At 42.1% G+C, this 21,141-nt stretch overlaps 1 protein-coding gene across 2 annotated transcripts in view; it reads right to left on the reverse strand.

The window, feature by feature from the left end:
• VKORC1L1 (vitamin K epoxide reductase complex subunit 1 like 1) overlaps nt 1-21,141 on the reverse strand; it is a 75,343-nt gene that overhangs the window by 6,373 nt on the left and 47,829 nt on the right. For both annotated transcript variants that reach the window (XR_011471237.1, XM_070412868.1), the window contains exon 2: nt 2,347-2,456. Coding sequence is in view for 1 of the 2 variants with exons in the window: in XM_070412868.1 (XP_070268969.1) it covers nt 2,347-2,456 (110 nt within the window). In the remaining variant the exon portion in view is untranslated. The remainder of the gene's footprint in view (nt 1-2,346; nt 2,457-21,141) is intronic.

Raw genomic sequence — 21,141 nt, forward strand, 5'->3', positions numbered from 1 at the left:
CAGAGGGGGAAAGGGTGAGACAGACTTTTCACTGTGTAGAATTTTATACATTTTTAAAAAAAACTTTTGAACCATGTGATTGCCTATGAATACATTACATTTAAAATGTTGTATCTCAAACAACTTAGAAGTGAAAATGATGTGCTCTGGAAACTGTAGATGAGTTCAAATGTGCCTCCAATGGTAAAGACCCTGACATTTAAAATGCATAAAATGTTGTCCTGGCCGGTGTTGCTAAATGGTTAGAGTGTCGGTCCCGCACCGAAACGTGGCAGGTTTGATTCCTGGTCAAGGACATTTACCTGTGTTACAAGTTCGTTCCCAGGCCCTGGTTGGGGTGTGTGCGAGAGGCAACAATTCATTGTGTCTTTTATATCGATATGTCTCTCTCCCTCCCTCCCCCTCTCTTTCCCTCCTCCCCTTCCATTCCTCCCCTTCCACTCTCACTAAAAATCAATGGGAAAAATATCCTTGGGTGAGGATTAAACAAACAAACAAACATAAAATGTGAATAGAAAAAAATACATATAATACATGATTTGAAATATCTATACATAATGATATTAAATATAATAAATAGAAATGTTCCACCTCTATCTCCAAAAACATTTCTTAGGCTATTTTAATTTGGGCTTAGAAATCCAAACAAAACCAATAAATGGAATAAAAAGTGAAAGTCTCAACCCTGACCCTTATGCATTTATATGTGTGTGTGCGTGTGTGTATAAACATTATACCACAGTTTGCTTTTTTCACTAAACTATGCCTTTATCTTTTCTCATATAGACCTACTTTCTCTACTTTCTCTTTTAATGGTTACACTGTTTTCTAGTATGGATGTAACTTAATTTATTCAACCATTATGTTTTGCTTAGCTGCTTCCAATTCTTTGCTATTTTAAACTATACTGCAATGAATATTCTTTTTTTAAAAATATATTTGATTGATTTTTTACAGAGAGGAAGGGAAAAGATAGAGAGTTAGATGAGAGGGAAAAGATAGAGAGTTGATGAGAGAGAAACATCAATCGGCTGCCTCCTGCACACCCCACTGGGGATATGCCCGCAACCAAGGTACATGCCCCTGACCGGAATCAAACCTGGGACCCCTGAGTCCGCAGGCTGACGCTCTATCCACTGAGCCAAACCGGTTAGGGCAGCAATGAATATTCTTGTGCATGTTTTTCTATTTCTACAGGATATATAAGTATGGAATTGAAAAACTTACTAGGACATTGAGAAAACTTTAGATTCACAATTTGCCTCATAACAAATCAACTTCAGTTAGAAGAGCACAGAAGAGCTGGCAGATAATAGGATGAAATAATAACAATTGAAATGCAAAGGCAAAAATAAAGGAATTTAACTTTAAACGTATGAAAACTTTTATACAATCAAAATTCACAAAGCTAAGATAAAAAAGGATAAAGAACAGGTTAAATATTTGTAACAACTATGAAAATGGGCTATAATCAGGATCCCAATAACTAAATTGAAAATAAAAGAAAGTTAAAATATAGTTAAAATAAAAATAATAGCTACTAATATGTAACTTATATTAGGTATTTTACAGAAAACAGTTTCTTAAAATGAAGGTGATGGAGCTTCTGGGAAACCTGACAATTGAGGGAAAAGCAGTTTGTTAATACCTATTAAACTCCATTTAAAAATCTTGTTTTTGACTTATTCATCCCACGTTTGGAAATTTATCCATGGAAATAATTCAAAAAAGGAAGGTAGTGTGTGTGTGTGTGTGTGTGTGTGTGTGGCGGGGGTAGGGTGGGGTGGGGAGGGGAGGCGGGGGGGGGGGGAGGGGAATGGGACTTAAAGTTGATCTGTGTTATTTAGACATAAAAAACTTTGAAACCTGATGTCAACAATAACAACATTTAAGAGGGTAGACAATATAAGAGTCTGTATAAAAATAAGTGAAAAAATCAGAAGACAATGGAAAATAGTGGGTAAGGTGGTATAATTATGAATATCATTAACCATCAATGTTTTCCCAAAGCATAGATTTAAAAATAGCTAACAAGTATATAAAATAGTAAGGAGAAAGGTTTAGAGGGAAGGCTGGAGTAATAATTTCTCTAAATAGGACTCGTTTTTACAGACAACATGGGATGTCACTATCCCTGACTAAATACCAACAGATACCAAGTTCAGCATTAGCTTCATCAAAATCATAGTGAACCAAGTCTCACAACACAAAATTGTGAAACTATAGGTTCTATCATTAACGTATGCTTTTATTTAAGATAAAGACACACACATCAGAGCAAAGACACAAAGTACTAAGAGGAATATAAATAAAAAACTTATTTTTGTATTGCTGTATAATACTTACCAAGTAATAACTGTAGTATATAAAATATAAGTCCAAAGACACTGTTTGGCTGGTTTAATGCACCATCCTTTCCAAAAATGGAACCCAAAAGACCAAATCCTCGGCCCCATCTGTAAAATAAGGAAAACCAGTAACCCTGTATTTGAATTTTCCTATTTTAAAAAGTGTGAAATTATTTGAGAATGTTATGCCAATATACCCATCCGAATCTCTAAATTGCCAGTTTCTATATAGCCTCTTTTCTAAAAGGTAGGACAAAGTATTCTTTTTCTGATGGCATTAGTATTTACAGAAGTACTCTCTCAAAAAATTGTTTTTATTTATTGATTTGAGAGACAGTGACACATTGATTTGATGTTCACTTATTTATGCACATTGGCTGATTCTTGTATGTGTCATGACCAAGGATGGAACCCTGCAACCTTGGCATTTTGGGATGACACTCTAACCAACTGAGCTACTCAACCAGGGCCCAGCTCTCTCAATTTCAGCTAGGGTTTCTTAGCAGTGGCACCATTGACATTTTGGACTAATTCTTTGTGGTAGGGGCAGTTCAGTGTACCACAGGGTGCTTAGCAACCATGGCCAAATGTCCTCTGGAGCAAAATATCCCCCAACTGAAAGCCATTAATGTAAGTTGTCCTATTTGTTCATTCAAAGTATGTAGACAGAGAGGCAGATCCAAAATGGTGGCATAGGAGGATGCTGAGCTTGCCCCTCCCAAGAACACATCCAACGTACACCTATATTTAGAGAAATTCCTCCTGAGAGACAACAGAACAGCTTCGGCACAACAAACAATAGAGACCACATGGAGAAGGTTGGGGAAACACAAGAACTCTTCAGAAGTTGCAGGAACCCTCCAGGAACAGAGAAGTCATCAGAGCCATTGTTTACTTTCCCTTGCACGTGGACAGCAGGTGGGAACTCTATCCAGGTTCTCTGGCCAACCTGCAGGGCTGTCTTGGCATGTACCCAGCAAGCTCTCCCAGAGCTAGCTCCAGCACAAGAGGGCAATGGAGCATTCATACAAGGAGCCCCACTACCCAGATTGAGCCAGCGGGTATGGCAGAGAGAGTGCAGAGCTAGCAAAATGCTGTGGTACCTGCTGCCTGTCCAAAGAAACTGCAGAGACAGTGGGGCACTGCTGCTCATGCATATGTCGTTGCCGCACTGGGAGAAAGTGTGCAGGTAGCAAAGACTTATGGTACGAGTGGGCACTGCTGCACACATGGGACTGCTCCATCCCGAGAAAGCTTGAAGCTAGTAGGACAATCTGATACACTCACTCAGAGTAGCCCTGCCCAGACCCAATCGGACTACAGACAAAACAATTCAGGCCCATACCAGACAGCCCACCCCTAAACCCACTCCTGGCCAGGCCACACATGAGGCACCACCCCCACCCCCCACTACAACCAGCCTGCCAAAACCAACTGGTATGCAGTCTACACTGAGGCTACTTTTCAGGACTGAGAGAGAAAGCTATTTTATCTAATTCATAGGAATAAACCCAGAGAGTAAAACAAAACAGGGAGACAGAGAACATACCCTGAAATTCATCCAATGAGGAGTTGATATCCAAAATACATAAGGAACTCATTTAAGAGAATAACCAAAAATATATAAACAATCCTATAAAAAATAGGCAGAAGACATACAGTTGACCAACAAACATATGAAAAGATACTAAACATGTTATATGTTGACATTTTGATAATAGCCATTCTGACTGGTGTGGGTGATTTGCATTTCCCTGATAATTAGTGATGTATAGAACCTATTTTTAATTTTTGGAGGAATCTCCATATTGTGTTCCATAGTGGCTGCACCAGGTTGCTCAACCACTGAGCCACACTGGCCAGCTGAATGAGTGTGTTTTTTAAAATACCAAAAAGAAAACCAGTCATCGTTTTAAGTCCATTACAAAGCACCCAATAAAACCCAAAATTTGCTTCTGAAGATAAACTACCTCCAAGAACAAGGATAAATGATTATTAGTCACACTATTTTAATAGTACTCAGTGTCCAAGAAATAGAGTGAAACCTCTTCATAAATGATATTGAGAGATCAGAATAACCTCACTTTTACAAGCAAGAGCCATGAATATTTTTATTGTACAGAAATATACATTTCAAGTAACACAGAATATCTCCACCATATTCACGTATTCTTTTGCACATCGAATACTTATTGAGAATGTTCTAGGTGCAGATAGAGTCAGGTGCTAGGGTCTAGGAGTGTACAAGTCAGACAAGGTAGTGCCCCTGCAAAGCTGGTTTCATTTGGGGAGAATAAACAGGTAAACAAATGACTAAGTTACCTTCAGAAACTGAGGAGCCTATTAGCAGATATGCAAAATGCTCTCAGGTGATGCTCATGCTTCTGGTCTGAGAACCACATGCAGCACCACTGCTCTGGATGGAGGAGTGGAGGGGGCTACTCTAGCTAGGTGGTCAGGTAAGGACTTTTAAAGGAATTAAGTCCTGAATGATGAAAAGCAGCCAGTCTCAGGAGGAATGGCAAGTTGAGGCAGGATTGAACTATGAGTGTGCAAAAGAAGGGCATTAAGGCTACCACAATGATGAGGAGACAGTGACAAAAGACTGGGCAGGAGCCCAATTATTTACATTATCTATGGCCTTATTTGTAGGCCATGATGAAGAGTTTGAAATTTATTCTAATTGTAATGGGAAGAGATTAAGTGGCTTTTAAATAGGAGAGTAACATAAGCTAGTCTATGATCACTCTTGACTACTGTGTAAAGAACAAACTGCAGGAGGGCAAGGTTACAGACAGAGTGAAATTATGAAATCAAACTGCTTAGCCTTAATCATCTGAAGTAGGAATTCAAATGTAAATCACCACCTGTGACAATGAAAATATAATTGGGCATACTGCCAAAATTATCATGGATAAACAGAATATTTACATATTCCAAGCACTGGTCTATGACTATTCACATAGGATCATGTGGATATTTTCCTCGAAAACAATGCAGTGATCCACAGAATGAATACATCATTTATCAAAGTAATACATGCATAACGTTTAAAAATCAAGTAACACTGAAAGCCTTATAAAACAAAACAGACTTTCCCTACTCTAGCCCTCTCCACACTCAGCTCTAATCGCCAGAGGCACACTGTATTTGCCTCCTATTTACTTCATTTCTAAATATGCTTTGCATTGCTAGTTCTTGATTTATTATTTCTATACTAGAGACCCGGTACACAAAAATTTGTGCACTTGGGGGTGGGGGGGAGTCCCTCAGCCCAGCCTGTGCCCTCTCATAGTCTGGGACCCCTTGGGGGATGAGCACCTGCTGGCTTAGGCCTTCTCCCCGGGGGATTGGGCCTAAGCTGGCAATCAGACATCCCTCTGGCAGCCCGGCAGCCGTCGGGGGATGTCCACTTGCCAGTGGGGAGCAGACCTAAGCTGCAGTTGGACATCCTTAGCGCTGCTGAGGAGGCCGGAGAGGCTCCCACCACCACCACTGTACTGGCAGCCATCAGCCTGGCTTGTGGCTGAGCAGAGCTCCCCCATGTGGGAGTGCACTGAACACCAGAGGGCAGCTCCTGCATTGAGCATCTGCCCCCTGGTGGTCAGTGTGTGTCATAGTGACCAATCATTCCCAGTCTTTCTGCTGTTAGGGTCAGTTTGCATATTACCCTTTTACTATATAGGATAGAGGCCTGGTGCATGGGTGGGGGCCAGCTGGTTTGCCCTGAAGGGTGTCCAGGATCAGGGTGGGGGTCCCGCTGGGGTGCCTGGCCAGCCTGGGTGAGGGGCTGATGGCTATTTGTAGGCTGGTCCCACCCCCTTCAGGGTGGGGGTCCCCACTGGGGTGCCTGGCCAGCCTGGGTGAGGGGCTGATGGCTATTTGTAGGCTGGTCCCACTCCCTTCAGGGTGGGGGTCCCCACTGGGGTGCCTGGCCAGCCTGGGTGAGGGGCTGAGGGCCATTTTCAGGCTGGCCAAGCCCCCCTGCGATGGAAACTCCCAGCCTCTCTTTTTTTTTAATTCTGGGATTTATTTACTTCTATAATGGAAACTTTGTGGCCTTGAGTGGAGCTCAGAGCCAGCCAGGGCGGGGTGGGAAGCTTGGCTTCCTCCATCACCAGGGGCAACCCAAGCCTCCTGCTCACTCCAGCTCCGTGGCCATGGCTGGCTGAAAACAGGTATCTGGGGTTTATTTATCTTCTATAATTGAAACTTTGTTGCCTTGAGTGGAGCTCAGAGCTGGCCGTGGCAGGAGGGAAGCTTGGCTTCCTCCATCACTAGGGCAACCAAGCCTCCTGCTCGCTTCAGCTCCGTGGCTGCTGGCCGCCATCTTGGTTGGGTTAATTTGCATATAGTCACTCTGATTGCCTGGTGGATGTGACTTAAGGCATAGCGAAGGCACGGTCAATTTGCATGTTTGTCTTTTTTTTTTTTAAAAATATTTTATTGATTTTTTACAGAGAAGAAGGGAGAGGGATAGAGAGTTAGAAACATCAATGAGAGAGATCTATCTGCTGCCTCCTGCACACCCCCTACTGGGGATGTGCCTGCAACCAAGGTACATGCCCTTGACCGGAATCGAACCTGGGACCCTTGAGTCCGCAGGCCGATGCTCTATCCACTGAGCCAAACCGGTTTGGCATGTTTGTCTTTTATTAGTGTAGATATCATATTTTGTCTTTCTAATATGGTAGACCAGAATGTCACTTAAAAAACAAACAAAAGAAAACCCACCACATTTTATTATGGAAGGCTTCAAATGTACGTATACGAAGTTGGAGGTATTACATGCCCAGATTTCAAACTATACTACAACTGTAACAATCAAACCAGTGTGATACTGCCCAGCTGATGTGGCTCAGTGATTGAGCATTGATCTATAAATCAGGAGGTCACGGTTCGATTCCAGTCAGAGCACATGCCTGGGTTAAAGGCTCAATCCCCAGTGTGGGGCATGCAGGAAGCAGCCAATCCATGATTCTCTCTCATCACTGATGTTTCTCTCTCTCTCTCTCCCTCCCTCCCTCCCTCCATCTCTGAAATCAATAAAAAAAAACAACAACAACCCAGTATGGTACTGTTTTGAACAGTGTTAATAATCTTATGTACCTATCACTCAGCTTAAAAGCTATGCCCTTCTTGTTTCATCTCCACCTCTATCCACTCACCACTAAATTATTTTTATTTTCTAAGGTAAAATGTACATACATTTAATGCACCTATCTTAACCGTATATTTTTTGACCACTGGAATACCTGAGTAATCCTAATACAGGCATACCTTGGAGCCACTGTAGGTCTGATTCCAGTCTACCAAAATAAAGCAAATATCGCCATCAAGTGAAACACATGAAGTTTTTGGTTCCCTAGTACATATAAGTGATTTCACTATGTAATATATTAAGTATGCACAGCATTGTCTAAAAAAAAGCAATGTACATACCTTAATTTAAAAACACTTAATTGCTAAAAAGATGCTAACCATCATCTGTTGGAAAAATGGCACTGACAGATTTGCTCGAAGCTGGATTACCACAAACCTTCAATTTATTAAAAACAAGCATTATCTGTGATGTGCAATAAAAGGAGATATAGTAATTGTGATCCATATATACTAATTCTGGAATACTTAGCAAGTGTGAAAGGAGAATTTAAGTACCTTTCACAAACAAACCCATTCCAACACCAGATTACAGTTCTTCTACCTCCCAAGTCAAAATCTGTTAATCACTTCCCACCAGTCCACACTCCCCTCCACCCAGGAGCAAGAAGTACGTGGCTGGCCAAGCCTGTAGGAATCCAGCCACAGAACCAAAGCTAGATCTCTCTGGTCTCCTGGGTTGCAGTGCTATACTCTTTCCTTCACATTGTTATGAAATGCAAATTCTAGCATTTTTTTAACAATATATTTTATTGATTTTTTTTTTAAAGAGAGAAAGGGAGAGGGATAGAGAGTTAGAGACATTGATGAGAGAGAAACATGGATCAGCTGCCTCCTGCACACCCACTACTGGGGATGTGCCCACAACCAAGGTACATGCCCTTGACTGGAATCAAACCTGGGACCCTTCAGTCCATAGGCCGACGCTCTATCCACTGAGCAACACCGGTCAGGGCAAATTCTAGCATTTTTAACCATCAGAATAATCACTTAATTCTTAATAAATATAATAAAGCATTAAAAGTTTAATAAACTTTGATAAAGTTGATGTAATAAGTGTTAACAAGTTAATTCACAAGTAAACTGAACTGGTATTACACATACAAGATTATTTTCCTTGGAAAGGTGAATAAGCAGATTTTCAAAAATGGCACTGTACTTTAAAATTGCTAAGGATGAGGTAATCCTATCGAATAAAGACGGAATCTGCAAATTGCCCATCACTTCTCGACAACGATGGCAGCGCCCACAGCCAATGAGGGAATATGCAAATTGATGTGACAAAGATGGCGGTGGCCAGGTCAGGACGCCTGCATTGTCGCCATGGCAACGAGGCAGGCGTTCCACCCCACCCCGGCCACTCTGGGCCTCTGGGCAGCTCACAAAGATGGAAGGTGGCTCCGGGCCAGAGCAAAGGTGGAAAGGCGGCTCCGGCCGGAGCAAAAGCAGTGCCAGCAGCCAGGGGAAGGAAGGCCTAGTCTTGCACGGATCTTCATGCATCAGGTCTCTAGTCTATATAATAAAAGACCAACGACCATTACAGTGGATGCTCTGGCCGCAGGGGCTGCCACCAGCACCACTGCCGACCCCAAGGGCTCCAGGGCCAGTTGCGGGGCTGGAGCCGGGGCTGCCAACGTGCTGGTAAAGAAGAACGAGAAGGTGGCCAGCGTGAGCGTGCAGCTTGAGATGAGGGCTCTGTGGGACAAATTCAATCAGCTGGGCACCAAGATGATCGTCACCAAGGTTAGCAGGTCAGGGCGACCCTCTCCCCACTGCAACCCTCCCCACATGGCTCCAATCTCGGGCAGCGGGCTTTGGCTGGATCCACGCAAGCGAGACTGAGACTGAGAAGCGAGGTGGGGGGCGCAGACTGGCCACCTGCGGGTCCCTCTCTGCACAGGCCAGCTCCTTCGCTCTCCAAGTCCTGGCTCTAGCAACAGCCTCCTGGTACGCGGGGCCAGAGGGTACTGCTAGGGATGCCAGGTAGGCAGTAGAGAGGAACCCTGTGGACCTGCTGCCTAACCAGCAGCCAAGGACCTGGCACCGCCAGAAACGGACCGGCTCAGAGCACACCGAGCTTGGGGGTAATGCAGCCACCTGTGAGGGGCCTTGCCACCAGCCAGCTCCCAGTGGATCCCATCTCAAAGGAAACTCGGGTCTTTGGTTCCTTAGATTAGTTTATCCCGTCTAAAGAGGAGCAGCTGGGCACATTTTAGGGGAGGATTAAGACTCTAAAACAGTGTGTTCTGTTCCATGGAGATTGCTACCAGTTAGTTGTCTTAGGCCTAAATTCCAGGTGATTGTGAGGCCTGGCTCTGTCACTGGAGCCCGCATCTTCCAATAGGCCTGTATTTGTTGTAAGGGCCCAAAGAGAAGGGAAACAAGTTTTTCGATGCAATGGATTTGACCAACAGACAAAGGCGAGTGCTGGGCTGTGTCTAATGTACACACAGAGACACCAGCTCTGAGTCTGCCTGGCCAAAGGGAGCTCAGGGCCTGTTTGCAGAGCCTTCTGGTGCTTTCTGTTTCTTTGCTGAGGCCATCCTCCCTGGGAAGCCTGAGACCCATGCTTAGCTCCAGCTCAGTGGGTCTTCTCCAGGTCCCTTCCCACTGGCAGGCCCCACCCCCAATTGCCTCCCCCCCGCCCTTCTCACGACCCCTACTCCCTAGCCTGCTCAGCCAATCGGCCCCAATCTGAGCAGGCCAGCCAGACCCCACCCATGCATGAATTGTGCACCGGGCCTCTAGTTTAAAATCATTTCAATAATTTTTTTTTCCGCATTGGAATATTTGTAAACACTGTAGTTTTCTCCCATTTCTAAAACCTATATGGAACTATATGGAATATACTAGAGGCCCGATGCACAAAATTCATGCAAGGGGCATGGCCCTTGCAGCCCCAGCTTTGTCTGGAAGGTCGTCTGGAAGGAAGTCTGGTCTAATTAGCATATTATGCTTTTATTATTATAGATTAGTAGCCCTGCGCACGAATCCGTGCACCAGTAGCTCTCTGCGGGACCTGGCTGCTCCGCGCCCGCTGCCCAGGGGCTCTCCACGGCCCAGAGGTGCAGAATGCTTTCCTTGTCACTGGGGCAACAACACAAGCGTTCTCCCCCACCCTGCCCGCTACCCAGAGGCCCTCCACAGCTGGGGTGGAACGCTCCTGCTTTACAGCCACCAGGGTGGAAGCATTCCGCCAGGCCGCTCACGCTGTCCACTCTCAGCGGCCGCTCCCCCCCCCCCCGGGCCCCAGGACGTGGGGACTCCGGCGGGGCTGAGAGGACTGGGCGCTGCCATCTTTGTGATAGAATGACAGTTAATTTGCATATTAACCTTTTATTAGATAGGATTTTATGTGCTACCTTTATGCCTGGCTTTATCTTAGTTTCTAACCATTTTCTTCTTGTCCCATCTGTATTAACCAATTGAGCAAAAAGAAATGTTTTCTTAAAATTGACATTATATAGATGTTTATTTTGCTTCAGTATAGTAACATCAATGAAGTGATTATACAAAAGAATTTCTTTTTCATCTTTGATTCTTAAAAAAGGTTCATCTTTGACCCAAATAGTACTTTCCTTGAATATTTTGTATTTGGGGGCACAAACAACCAACTCCACTTCCCTAAGGTATGAATGAGAAATTGTTAAAAGTTCACTCCTAATTTTGCCAGAAACAAATCATAAAACCAACATTTCTCCAACTCTGATCTCCTAGGTCCCAGAGAATAAATCTAAGACATTATTTGCCTCTTTCACTCCTATTCTCTCAGAAGTGCATAAGGAAGTTTCCCGAAGGCTACATGGATGACATGTGATAATGAGGATCTGATGTGAGAATACAACAGCCTTCTATTATGGCGGAAGTTAGAGAGATTTGTGCAAAGAGAAAATTATTCACCTTTTCATTATTTTGTATGTGTATGTGTTTGGGAAAAGTTATTTTTCATATTTCTGTTTTTAATTTCTAGTACAGTAAATACCAAAGATATAACACACATAAATACAAACTTTTATAGTATTTGTTCCTACAGTTTGTTCCTCTAGAAATATTAAAGGTATAAAGGGGTCCTGAGATCCAAAAGTTTGAAAATCACTGTTTTCAACCAATTTGCCCCCAAAGAACACATCAAACCACTTTTAAATATTGGGGAGGGATAAAGTAAGCAGAACATTTAAAAATAATTAACACATATGTGTTATAATAAATTATATTTTTAAAAGATTTCATGGCTGTAATATTATTTTTTAAAAGAACACAGAATAACAAAAGCTGGTGAGGATGTGGAGATATTGGAACCCTTGTACATTGCTGATGGGTAAAATGGTGCATTGCTGTGGAAAACAATTTAGTGGTTTCTCAAAAAGTTAAACATAGAATTACCATATGACCCAGCAATTGCACTCCTTGGTGTGTGCCCAAAAGAGCTGAAAGCAGGTATTCAAGCAAGTACAAATACTTGTTCACAGCAACATAATTCACAATAGGCAAAAGATGGAAACAACTCAGTATCCATCAACTGAAGAATGGATTAAGGAAATGTCACACACCAATACAACGCAATATTACTCAGCCATAAAAATGAAGTACTGATACATGACTGAACCTTGAAAACATTATGCTGAAATAAGCCAGACACAAAAGGTCACACACATCCTATGATTCCATTGATATGAAATGTCCGTAAGAGGCAAACCCAGAGACAGAAAGTAGATTAGTGGTTGCCAGGGGGTATGGAGGGGGAGTGAGGAGTGACTGCTTAGTGGGTACAGTATCACCTTTGGGGGTAATGCAAATACTTTGGAAATACACAGAGCAACAATGGTTGCAAGACACTGCAAGTGTACTACTAAATGGCACTGAATGTAAACTTTAAAATGTTTAATTTTCTAACAAATTTCTTTTAAGAAAAGGATCTGTGTAATGGGAGAACCGGTAATTTTTATTTTCATTATTGAACTTTTATATATTTTCTTAATTTTCTACGAAAGACATGTGTAACTAAGTAATCAGAAAAAAAGAATAAATTACTTTAAAGAAGAAAATAAATCCTATAAAATATCAATATTTTCTGAATGGTGGCTAAGAGTTTTCTTTGTTATATTTTGTAAATTTTCTTTAATGACAAAATATTACTTTTATAATTACAGCAGCAAAAAAGAATGCCTTATCAAGTTCATCAATCAGTTTAAATTAATTAATAATGACCCTTAATGTTTTCCCAACTCAACTCTCTTCCCCCTCAACCAAATTTAAATTTTACCGAAATCTGTTTCCTCATGGGAAAGCTACTACGGCCCTAATATCATGACTAAAACATTCAGGAATACAATATTAGTGAAGACAAGTTAATAATAATAGAGTTCTCTTGATATTTTCCTACTCGAAGGAAAAATTTATTGGGATGCTGGCTCATATATACCACTTACAAATATTCTTTTCACTTACAAATACATGTAAGATTGTTGGATTCTTTTTTTTTTCTTTTTTTAAAAAATATATATTTTATTGATTTTTTACAGAGAGGAAGGGAAAGAGATACAGAGTTAGAAACATTGATGAGAGAGAAACATCGATCAGCTGCCTCCTGCACGCGCTCCCCCCCCCCCCCCCAGGGATGTGCCTGCAACCAAGGCACATGCCCCCGACCGGAATCGAACCCGGGACCCTTGAGTCTGCAGGCCGATGCTCTATCCACTGAGCCAAATCAGTCAGGGCTACTGTTGGATTCTTAATTCTCTCTTTTTTCCCCCCTGTTAAGTTCAAACTTGGTCAAGAAAATACATTTTGCCTATAATTTTCTAATTTTGGATGAGCATTTTGTAATGGCCTACTGATATAATAAATTATTCAAACATTACTTTAAATCACATTGTGTTTAAAGATTATAAAATTCTGTGGAGTCCATTTTACTGAATAAGCAAACACACCTAAGTAAACTGCAATACAAATAAAGATCCAGTTGGCTTCCAAAGTTTGTTGGGGCATTTTAAAGGGGCCTACTAGATATGACAAAAAGTTTGACATCTTCAAGAAAAATACTAACCATGTAAATTACACAAAGGAAATGGCTACCCACCATGGACCATAGTTTCCTGCCATACAGAAACCCCAGTGCTAGAAGTGGTATGGGCTTAGAGTCAGACAATCTTAGTTCTGTTATTAACAGGCTGTGTGACTTGATCTTGGATTATGAATCCTCTCATTTGTAAAATGGAGACGATTATGGCACCTAATTCACAGTAGTGTTGTGAGAAATCACTGTTAAGAATAATGTAGTGATTTACTATAAAAATATAAGTAGCATGTATACACAAGACTGGCTATCTGGCATTCTCTCTTCAAGGCCCAATGGTTATGAAATAGCATACCTTTATATAAAGCTTTTTTTTTCTTTCACAAACATTTGTACACTTTATAAAAACACTAGAGTCCTGGTGCATGAAATTCGTACACTGGGAGGAGGAGGGTGGTGTCCCTCAGCCCAGCCTGTGCCCTCTCACAGTCCAGGACCCCTCAGGGGATAGCCAGCAGTCAGACGTCCCTCTCGCAGTCCCGGACCCCTTGCTCCTTAGCACTGCCTTGGAGGAGAGAGGGGCTCCCACCACTGCCACTGCACTCACCAGCCATGAGCCCGGCTTCTAGCTGAGCGGGACTCCCCCTGTGGGAGCACATTGACCACCAGGGGGGCAGCTCTTGCATTGAGCATCTGCCCCCTGGTGGTCAGTGCGCATCATAGTGACCAATTGTTCCGCCATGATGGTTGCTTATGCTTTTATTATATAGATTTTAAATTTGATCCTAAATGTTGTATTATGTTTTATACTTTATACTTTATAGAAATACTACAACTAACTGAAGATATTATTGGTGAATATTAGGCTGTTTCTATTTCTCATGATTATAAAGTAGGTGTGGGAAACCTTTTTTTCTGTCAAGAGCCATTTGAATATTTATAACATCAATCACGGGTCATACAAAATTATTAAATTAAAGTAGTCTGCTATATTTGGTCAAACATTTAATTAACTCACTTCTAATGCCTTGGCAGGGCCAGAATGAATGATTTCACAGGCCTCATACGGCCCATGAGCTGTACGTCCCCCACCCGTTATAAAGCATTAAATGAACATAGTGTGCAAAAGTCTGCTTGCATATTACACTATTCCCATAAGATGCATTACAAAAAGAGAAATGACCTGATCAACTGTCATAATCATCTTAAAAACTATTGTTAGAGTGCCCCTTCGGAACCGGAGCCGGCTGGGCCACAGCGCAAGATGGTGGACTACAGCGTGTGGGACCACATCGCGGTGTCTGACGATGAAGATGAGACGCACCCCAACATCGACACGGCCAGTTTCTTCCGCTGGCGGCACCAGGTAGAGCGCGCGTGCCCAGCACCTTCCCCCCTCCCAGGACTCCGCTCCAGAGTTCTGATCCCCTATACCTCTGGGGACCTGCCATTGACACCTGGGATCCCACCGCACAGTCTGGGCTTTTAATATCTTCCAGGGCTCAACTTCGTGACCCCAGAATTGCCAGGACCCCTAGGGCACCTTCCTCATAGTCTAGACTCCCAAGACAAGCTTTGGGGGTGCCCCTAGCCCTGTCTGGGACCTTCGACTTATATCCAGAACTCTGCCACAGAGTCTGGACCCTGAGCCTATTCCGGTACCCACTTCTGATCTTGGATATCCCATTCGCCCCTCCGCTCCCCAGTTCCTAGAGTCCCTAATCCTTGAATGAATCTATTCTGTGATATGACTCCCTGGGTTTGAGGATGATTCCCATTCAGATCCAGAGATCCCAGGCCTCAAAATAGAACAAGGAACTCTGCTTCCCCTGGGATTTCTGTTCCTGGCCTGGACACCAACCCATACCGGGGTCCTCAGTCCCACCTAAGACTGGAGTTTGGGAACCCGGTTCCCCTCCAGACCGAATTACCAGCTCTACCCTGATGGAGCCTCCAATTCTGTCTGCTCCGCTTTAGTCTCACCTGCTGTAGACCGCATATCCCACGACATCAGGAAACCCTACCTTAGTAGCTTCCCTCCTAGAGCCCCTGCTGCTTGCTTGGTATTGCAGACCCAGGCACCACCCACACCCCAAGACCAGATTCCTGTAGCACCTCTGCCAGCATTGGAACACCTCATCCAAACCCACCTGTCTTCCTCCTAACCCCAGCGTGGTCTGCTGCTCTCAGACACCCAAATTGTCTCTACTCTCACCAGGAACCCTCCCCCAGCCTGATTCCAATTTTATCTATTTGCCCCTAAATCCAAATCCCAGAATCCCAAGTCTGAGAGTACCCCTGCCTCTCTCCCTGTCCAACAGTGCTCACAGACCAATAGAATAGCTCTCATAAGACCTAATGTTCTAGCCCTAGCTGGTGGCTCAGTGGATAGAGCATCGGCCCGCAGACTGAAGGGTCCCAGGTTCAATTCCGGTCAAGGGCACATGCCTGGGTTTCGGGCTCCATTCCCAGTGGGGGGCATGCAGGAGGCAGCCAATCAATGATTCTCTCTCATCATTGATGTTTCTCTCTCTCCCTCTCCCTTCCACTCTGAAACAATAAAATCATATTTAAAAATGAAAAAAAAACTATTGTTATTGTGCAAAAAGTTATACCAATTTTTTTCTATTATCAGTCCCTGAAATGTCTTCTTTAACAATATAGCTACCTAACAAATGGTAAACCTGCTTTTACACTTAAATAGAAAAATATGCTCACAAGTTTATTTTTAATATAGTTTTATTGATTCTAGAAAGGAAGAGGGAGAGATAGAAGAAACATCAATGATGAGAGATAATCATTGATCAACTACCTCCTACATGCCCCCTACCAGGGACTGAGTCCACAACCTGGGCATGTGCTCTTGACCAGAATCGAATCCAGGAACCTTCAGTCCACAGGCTGACACTCTATCCGCTGAACCAAACCAGCTAGGGCTATGTTCATAAGTTTAAACTTCTGATTACCTTATTTTTTATTTATATTTTGGAAATCACATGCTTTTTGCCTTTGGCATTTAAGTTTTTGTTACCAATAAATGTATAGTTATCTTACTTTTACTGTTGGAAGCTAACCATTGTCCTCACTATCAGAGAAGTGTAAACAAGGAGCCCGGAAAGCTGGTGAACCTTGAGCCCTGGCAAGGGCCAGAGCTGTGCACTAATTGTTTAGTCGAGAATGGTAGCTCAAGCAATTTCCTGACCAAATAGTCTCAGAATAAATCTTTACCAACCTTCAAGATAGTCTGTTACCGAATTTCCTGCCTGACTAAGGGCTATATGTGTATCCAAAATTGAATAAACGGTTGGCAAGGCCTGGGCACCAGTGGAAGTCCTTCCCCTTGCGTTGGGCTTCCCGCCTGGCCCCCAATATTTCCAAATATTATTTCTTGTCTCATCTCTGTCATTTGCACGCAGCCCTTCTCCAGATCCTGAACTCTGAACCATGTGGGACGTGGCTCACACAAAGTTTTTACCAATAAATGTATAGTTATCCTACTTTTATTATTATATTTTAACATTATCAATATTTAGTCTTTGATAACAAAATAATTTTTAAATTTTTCTATATACACAAATATTTAAATTTTATGTGTGTATGTGTATAGTATTCCCTATTCCTCAAATTTTCATGTGGAGAGACCTTCCTTTGAACAATATCCCTAGCCTCTTTTCCTTCCCATTCACTTACTCCTCCCTAGGCCAATAGCAAAAACTTATTTGGTTAATCAATTTACAAGAAGGAACTGAGCATCTGTGGATAAGACTCTTCTCTAGTCCTCCTTTGGGATCTATCTGCCTAAATAAAGCTGCACTCTTAAGTAAACTTTTTTTTAAGTGTGGTTAAAATACATCAAATTTATCATGTTAACCATTTTTAAGTGTACAGTTCAAGAATATTAAATGTATTGTATTGTATTGTTGTGAAACAGGTCTCCAGAACCTCTCATTTTGCGAAACTGAAACTCTATACCCATTTTAAAAAACTTCTGTCCTGGCCAGTGTTGCTCGCTGGTTAGCACATCATTCTGTGCACTCAAGGGTTGCTAGTTTGATTTCTGGTCAGGGCAATTACCCAGGTTCTATCTATCCACAGTCAGAGTGGGTGCATGAGTCAACCAATTGATGTTTCTCTCGCTCTCTTTCTCTTGAATCAGTGAAAAACATATCCTTGGGTAAGGATTCTAAAAAAACAAAAAAATTCCCTTTTCTCCTGGTGTCCATCCCCTGATAAGCACCTTTTCATAATTTTCTGTTTCTATGAATTTGACTACTTTATTTTAGACACCTCTCATAAGTGGAATCATACACTTATCTTTTCTTTTTAAGTTTTTATTGATTTTAGAGGGAGAGATAAAAGGAGAGAGAGAGAGAGAGAGAGAGAGAGAGAGAGAGAGAGAGAGAGAAACATCGCTCGGTTGACTCCTGCACACCCTTTACTGGGAATCGAGCCCACAACCTGATTGGGAATAGAATGGTAACTTTAAAGCAAAGGCGATAACAAGAGACAACGAAGACCCAGCAATTTACAATGAAATGTGTGATTCAACCATAAAAAAGAAAAGAAACCTTGCCCTGGCCAGCATAGTTCAGCGGTTAGAGCATCAGCTTACTCACTGCAGGATCATGGGTTCAATTCCCAGTCAAGGGCATGTACCTGGGTTGCAGGTATGATGCGTAGCCCAAGTAGGGGCGAATGCAGGAGGCAACCTATTGATTTGTGTATCTCTCTCTGTATGTGTCTTTCCTCTCTCTTCTCTCTCCTTTCTCTCTCCCTTCCACTCTCTCTGAAAAATCAATGGAAAAAATAACCTCAGGTGAGGATTAACAACAACAAAAAAAGATACCTTGCCATATGCAACAACATGGGTGGACCTAGAGAATATTATGCTGAGTAAAATAAGCGAGACAGAGAAAACAAATGCCTTATGATTTCACTTTATGTGGAATCTAAAAAACAAAATAAACAAACAGGTAGGGCAGAAACAGACTTATAGGTATAATGACCATTTTGATGGTTGCCAGATGGGAGAGGTGTTCGGGAAATGTGTTAAAAAGGTGAAGGGATTAAGAAGTACAAATTGGTAGTTACAGAATCGTCATGGGAATGTAGAGAATGTAGAGAATAAGTTTTTGCTATTGGCATAGGGAATATAGTCAATAACTTAAAAGAATGGGTAGACATAGCTGTCAGTAACCACCTACAAAATTCATAAATAAAACTAAGCATTTGAATATTTGTCCGTTATAACATTTGCAAAAATTGCTAGACAGATTTACACAAAATGTGAAGATTATGTGGCATACAAAAAATTTACTATGAAGAACATTGTCAAAGTCTGGCAATTCCAGTGAAAAATACTCTGGAGGTTTTATTTGACCAGAGGTTGATAAACTACAATCCATGGGCCAAATTCCACTCACTGTCTGTTTCTATAAATAAAGTTTAATTGAAGCATGGCCACTCTCATTCACATTGTTTCTGGCTGCTGCCATACTATAATAGTATTGCCAAGTTAGTTGGGACAGAGATCATATGGCCTGCAAAACTAAAATATTTGGTATCTGGCCCTTTAAGAAAAAGTCAGCCAACACCTGTATCTAACCAGAATAAGGACACTATTGATAAAGGGTATGCAGTCACAGGATATAAAGACCGAGTGTCCAGATTAACAGAGGATAAAGACTAAGCCCCAAGCCACATTACTGCCCCCCCACCCCCGATTTTAGCTTGGTGCATTTACCATGGTCTAGCATTGAGCTGTAAAATCTCAAAAATTTAATAAAAACACAACAAAAAGTCTATGGGACATAGCAAAAGTAGTCCTAAGAGGAAAATTCATAGCCTTACAGGCCTACCTTAAGAAACAAGAAAAATCTCAAATAAACAATTTAACCTTACACTTAATGAGAAAAAGAACAAAGACCAAAGTGAGTACAGTAAATCCTTGATTTTACAGACACTGATTTAACAAATTTCAGATATAATGGACAAAATTTCCAGTCTGTATGTCATATGTGAAAAATAACACCTTGTTCATTTTTAAATGCTTTTAACCAAGATTTGCTTATAATTAATGAACAGGGGTTTTTTGGTATTAATTCACTATTAACTTTAAATTTTAGAAAATAAACCATATGCTGGAAAAAACACTGTAGTATTTTCGTCGACATAAATAAGTATTACATATCTACAACTACAGTCTACGTATTTAAATTCAAGTGTCACTGTTCATAAATAACATTTGGCGAATGATTAGCATGTGATCACACTGTATCATGCACGGTAATTAGTTCTGTTGTCCCATGGTGTAACTTTCTGCAGCAGTTTTTTTGTTGCTGTTTTGTTTTGTTCTTTTAGAGAGAGTAGAAGGGAGGGGAAGAGACAGAGAGAGAGAAAGATCGATGTGAGAGAGACACATGAATTGGTTGCCTCCGCATATACCCTGACCACCAGGGCTGGGGATGGAGCCTGCAACCGCCTTTGGACAAAACTGAGACTCTTCGGTCCACAGGCCAACACTCTGAGCCAGGGGCCCTCAAACTACGGCCCGCAGGCCACATGTAAATACAAATATTGTATTTGTTCCTGTTTTGTTTTTTTTACTTCAAAATAAGATATGTGCAGTGTGCATAGGAATTTGTTCATAGTTTGTTTTTTTTTAAACTATAGCCCGGCCCTCCAACGGTCTGAGGGACAGTGAACTGGCCCCCTATTTAAAAAGTTTGAGGACCCCTGCGTCTAAGCCAAACCAGCTAGAGCTCTGCAGTGGTTGATGTTTCAATGAGCACTAAGTCACACTCCACCCGTGTGCATTTGTTTATTCATGGTGACTGGTGAAGGAACACATTTCGATCTATTCAATATGAATTAAAAATTACAGTAATACATATAGAAAACATTTCTGTGAAATTAAACTTTTCATACATGCTTAATTTTAATTACACAAGTGTGTCTACAAAAACAAGTTAACTAATTTATCGAATTTTTAACATACGCATTCAGAAAACCTACTTTATTCTATAATGAACTTTTGGCTTTAACAGACAACCTCTCACCCGAATTAGTGTGTTATATCAAGGTTTTACTATAGAAAGAAGGAAATAAAGATAAGAGTGGAAATAAACAAAATAGAGTCTTAAAAAAAAAAAAGCCCTAGCCTGCAGACTGAAGGGTCCCTAGTTTGATTCCAGTCCACGCACATGCCTGGGTTGCAGGCTTGATCCCCAGTAGCGGGTGTGCAGGACACAGCTGATCAATGATCTCTCTCCCTCTCCCTTCCTCTCTGAAATCAATTTTTAAAAAAATCTATATAATAAAAGCCTAAGCGACCGTTATGGCAGAATGATCAGAACAACTAGTCGCTATGATGCGCACTGACCACCAGGGGGCAGACGCTCAACGCAGGAGCTGCCCCCTGGTGGCCACTGTGCTCCCACAGGGGGAGCACTGCTCAGCCAGAAGTTGGGCTCACCACTGGTGAGCACAGCGGCAGTGGCGGGAGCCTCTCCTGCATCCGCAGCAGTGCTAAGGAGCAGTGAGCTGAGCAGTAAGGAGCAAGCAGGTGGGCGGTAAGGAGCAAGGGATCCCAGATTGCGAGAGGAATGTCCGACTGTC

The sequence above is a fragment of the Myotis yumanensis genome, unplaced genomic scaffold (genome assembly GCF_028538775.1).
Source record: "Myotis yumanensis isolate MYYU_CA2020_CCGP unplaced genomic scaffold, mMyoYum1.0.hap1 SCAF_4, whole genome shotgun sequence".
Lineage (NCBI taxonomy): Eukaryota > Metazoa > Chordata > Mammalia > Chiroptera > Vespertilionidae > Myotis > Myotis yumanensis.